At 37.9% G+C, this 5,000-nt stretch overlaps 1 protein-coding gene across 2 annotated transcripts in view; it reads left to right on the forward strand.

Annotated features, from left to right (window-relative positions):
- Nucleotides 1–1,771, forward strand: part of LOC125032970 (alkaline phosphatase-like) — a 21,987-nt gene extending 20,216 nt beyond the window's left edge. For both annotated transcript variants that reach the window (XM_047624402.1, XM_047624392.1), the window contains exons 11-12: nt 79–202; nt 879–1,771. In XM_047624402.1, the coding sequence (XP_047480358.1) occupies nt 79–202; nt 879–1,678 (924 nt within the window). In that variant the 3' untranslated portion in view covers nt 1,679–1,771. The remainder of the gene's footprint in view (nt 1–78; nt 203–878) is intronic.
- Nucleotides 1,772–5,000: the final 3,229 nt, after the last annotated feature.

Genomic DNA, 5,000 nt, shown 5'->3' on the forward strand with positions numbered 1-5,000 from the left:
CAATATTATTACTACCATTACTACTATTACCATTTTACTACCATGATCGTTGTCCTTACCGTACCCCCTCTTCCTCAGGTGATGCGTCGGAACCTGACCGGCGTGGACACGAAGGATAAGGACTTTGAACCTCTTGCAGCCGTCCCCACGGTCTTCGGGGAGGAGACGCACGGCGGGGAGGACGTGGCTGCTTTTGCTGTTGGTAAGAGGTTTCCGGGCATCTTTGGGGCAGGTTTTGTTACTCCCTATTTTCTACACTGATTGGTTTATTTATCTTTTTTTCTGATTTATATCCTTTAGTTTTTAGAGTTATTTGTTTGTTATATTGTTTTCGTCCTTTCATTTTGTTTTTCTTTTTTTTTTCATACGGTTGATTGTGTTTAATTGGATTACGTTTTTGTCTTTGTTGTTATTTTTGAGAGAATGGAAGAGAGAGAGAGAGAGAGAGAGAGAGAGAGAGAGAGAGAGAGAGAGAGAGAGAGAGAAAGAAAGAGTGAGAAAGAGAGAGAGAGAGAGAGAGAGAGAGAGAGAAAGAGAAAAAGAAAGAAAGAAAGAGTGAGAAAGAGAGAGAGAGAGAGAGAGAGAGAGAGAGAGAGAGAGAGAGAGAGAGAGAGAGAAAGAAAGAAAGAAAGAAAGAAAGAAAGAAAGAAAGAAAGAGAGAGAGAGGGGGGGAAAGAAAGAAAGATAGAGAAAGAGAGAGAGAGAGAAAGCGAAAGAGACAGAACAAAACAAACAGAAAGAGAGAGAGAGAGAAAGCGAAAGAGACAGAACAAAACAAACAGAAAGAGACAGAGAAAGGACAAATGAGTAAAAAGTAACATCCAACATACACCTTCTAATCGGCCTTACCCCCCCCTCCCCTCTCCCTCCCTTGACAGGTCCCATGGCACACCTCTTCCACCGCATTCACGAGCAAACATATGTGGCGCATGTGATGGCCTATTCCTCATGCGTCGGTCCTTACAGCCACTGCGACAGACCGAAGCCACATAGTCACAAGAAGGATGACATTGAGGAGGAGAAAGGCACTGGAGAACAGGCAGGTGAACACGATGGAGAGCAAGGCGAAGAACAAACCCATACGGAACACGTTGGGAGCAGTCACGGCATGGATGAGGAAGAAGAACACGCCGAACATACTGAAGAACATGGGGCTGAACATTCAGAGTCTACGAAGACAGAACCTGCCGAAAGTGAACAAGAAGAACATCATCCTACTGGTGAGTACGACCACGCCGAAGAACACGTGACAGACGACGACCACACTGAACACCACATTGTCGAGATCGTGCCACTAGAACAGGATAACGATTCAGAAAACGAAAACATTCCCCAAGAAGAAGAGGAGGAAAGAGACGAAGAAGAGGGAGAAGAGAGCACGGATAAGGCAAAAGGCGAGGAAAACGAGGAATCGGACGAAGAAAACGGAACCGGAGGAGGAAAGAGCCAAGCAAAACACACAGAACAGGAAGAAGTAGAAGAAGGAGATGAAGAAAAAGAAGAAAAAGAAGAAGAAGAAGAAGAAGAAGAAGAAGAAGCAGAAGAAGGAGAAAAAAAACCTAATTACATCGTGAATAAAATCAAAGCCCCAAGAGAGCGAGGAGCTGCATCTTCCATCGTTCTTAATTACGTTTTGTTCCTTTTAACAACATTTAGTGCAGTTTGGATGGCTGGGTAACAATGAGAATAATTATACCATCTAAATTGCATCTTCGCCAGTTAGATGGTTTAGCTGTAAGGATCCACTACATATAATAAATGCGAACGTACAGTTGTGCTTCTTTTATTCATGATTCATTTGATTTTATTCATGATTTTCTATTATTCATATTCATCTCCGACACCCACTGGTTAACTCTCATTAAATGAAACAAATGAGCAATCAGAAGAATTAACAGCTAAAAAAAATAGAAAAAAAAAAATAGATCATTTTCACTACTAGGATTTCGACCTTTACAAACCAAAAATCATTCGCGAATTTAATTGGGACTATTGACGGACTGGTTATCAGCCTGTTTACAAAGTTTTGTGAACGAACATGACACTACGGAATTAGTGTTTCATTTACTGAGCTTATGTACATATATATATATAGATAGATAGATAGATAGATAGATACATAGATACATAGATAGACACATAGATACATACATACATACATACATACATACATACATACATATATATATATGCATATATATATACATATGGATAAATAGATAAATAAATATGTGTGTGTGTGTGTGTGTGTGTGTGTGTGTGTGTGTGTGTGTGTGTGTGTGTGTGCATATATAGATAGATCAATCATTGTACAATGAATTTTAGATTTTTGAATATCAACTCTTCTGAATTGCTTATCTATATACGATTAACTCAATATTACCAGATCCAAGTACAACAGAAAGCAATCGACTGAATTGCACAGTGCTGTTTAATTGTTAGTTCTGCATCGTCTTCTCTCAAGCATGCAACTTACGCATTCAAGCAAATCATAGCAACGTTCAAGCTACACATGTGTCTGTGTCTATCAGTTATCTACTCTGCAGAATATCTACAGTACCTATCATTTTGTATCTCTCTCTCTCTCTCTCTCTCTCTCTCTCTCTCTCTCTCTCTCTCTCTCTCTTCTCTCTATCTATCTATCTATCTACCTGTGTGTGTGTGTGTGTTTGTGTGTGTATGTATGTGTGTGTGTGTGTATGTGTGTGTGTGTGTGTGTGTGTGAGTGTGTGTGTGTGTGTGTGTGTGTGTGTGTGTGTGTGTGTGTGTGTGTGTGTGTGTGTTTCTGTCTGTCTATATACCTATCTTTGTGTCTATTAATACTCTAGATGTTTGTCAGTCAATGTTATTCAGGGTCTCTGTGTCACCTGCTTGCGGGTATTTGTAGAGATAAATAAGCAAGCATGACGTTGAGGATTTTTTTTTTTTTTTTTATCATAAGATCATTAGAACGTAATTTGGAAGCATTTTTATTGGTTTTGCTGATGAAAAAAAAAAAAAAATATGACTTCCCAATTGCATTTGTATTAAACTTATAAATAGGTTTAATAAAAAGCATCTCATTAGGTATGTTAATGAGGGAGGCGTTATTAAAGCACCCAAAGAATAGAAAAGAATAATGGTAGACAAAAATGTGTTAAGTTTATAATGATTATCTACGAACTTAAATCTTTCGTGTTTATATTATAATTCTATCTTATTAAGAGTTATAAAAACAGTGATTCATCGCAAAGAACTTTCTGTGAAATGAGGTTCACTTTAACGACATCATAAAACCTTTCATATTGAGATTTAAATCAAAATAAGGTCATTTAGTCCACATTCCGGCGCTCTGTCTGGCGTTATATACAGCATCGTAAAAAAAAACAAAAAAAAAACATTTATTATCACAATACCACCAGTGAAAAACAAAAGTATTACCAACTCCCTCTGTGATTCTCTGCCTTTGCTAATTTCTGACATGTGTTGCCAGCTAATATTTCTATTTCCTTTCTTTACCTTCCACCTCGTCTTCTCGTGCCATGCTTTTCTCTTTTCTCCCTTTTATTTTCCTTGCTCTGCCTTAGCTCTTCAGACTTAAAGATAAGATGAAAGAGAATTCTGAAACAGTTAGCTCACGGTTTTTATAAACTTATTTTGGGTATAAGTGATGTTTTTTTTTTCTACCATAGCATCATCATTGTTTTGCAATTCTAACATTTTTACTACGTATTTTTTTGTGTCCAGTTAATCGATCATTTACCTATGCATTATCTTCTTGTCTAGTTGCAGTATATGTTCAGTCCTAATCCAATTTTGACTTCTTTTTTATTTCTGTATTGTGAAGCGAATTTTTCGTGGTCATTTACTTGTTTTAGTTCGTCCATTCAGAATGCATCTTATTCAGTCGTTTTTGAAACGTGATCAGATTATGTTTAGTTATCAGCTTCTTCGGGAATCTCCTCTTGTTTCTATTACGTCACTTCAGATATGACTATTTGCTATATGTATACAAAGCACACCTATATAAACATATATACATACATGCATACACACACACACACACACACACACACACACACACACATATATGTGTATATATATATATGTATATATATATGTATATATATGTGTGTGTGTGTGTGTGTATGTGTGTGTGTGTGTGTGTGTGTGTGTGTGTGTGTGTGTGTGTGTGTGTGTGTGTGTGCATATATAGACTGTAAATATATTGTGTGTGTATATATATATATATGCATATTTGTGTGTGTGTGTGAGAGAGAGAGAGAGAGAGAGAGAGAGAGAGAGAGAGAGAGAGAGAGAGAGAGAGAGAGAGAGAGAAATAGAGTGAATCATGCCCTAGAGACATCGAAACAAAGGACCTCGTTTATGAAAGAGACTCGAACCTTTACTGGGAAAAAGGAAGGCGCAGCGGCGACCAATGAACCGACGCGCGATGTGAGTTGCGGGAAAGTTCGAGGAAGGTCTAACGTGCCTCCATCAAATCGATGTTTACTGACAACGTTGATTACACACATTTTTGGGGGACGTCTAAAAAAAAATGCGGAACTTTTACAGGCATCCCGCGTTCATTTCGCTCATTTCAAAGAGATGGAAGAAGATACATGTGTTTACACCAGAAATGCCAAGGGACAAATACTAATCGATTTTGCTTGAGGCTCTATCACTCAATATCATGAATACATTTTCCAAAAAAAAAACTCTAAAGTGAAAGTGGACATGGAAGTCGACATCTGTCACCAAAAAACGAGATTAACTTCATAATTTCAAACAGGCGCGATATAGTAAAAAATAAATATGGAATTTAAGAATAAAGTAAATGTTGGTAGCGACCACAGAATGAATTGAATTACACCTCAGTAGGAAAGGGAATAAGCTCAAAGGACAACCGCAACATGAAGACCAGGCGATAGAATTTAACCTCAACATCCAAAACAGATAATCACTTCTCAGTGACGAAGATCTAAGCAGTGACCAAATCGACAAACAGTTCAATGCCATAA

This window comes from Penaeus chinensis, chromosome 2 (genome assembly GCF_019202785.1).
Source record: "Penaeus chinensis breed Huanghai No. 1 chromosome 2, ASM1920278v2, whole genome shotgun sequence".
In the NCBI taxonomy this organism is placed as follows: domain Eukaryota; kingdom Metazoa; phylum Arthropoda; class Malacostraca; order Decapoda; family Penaeidae; genus Penaeus; species Penaeus chinensis.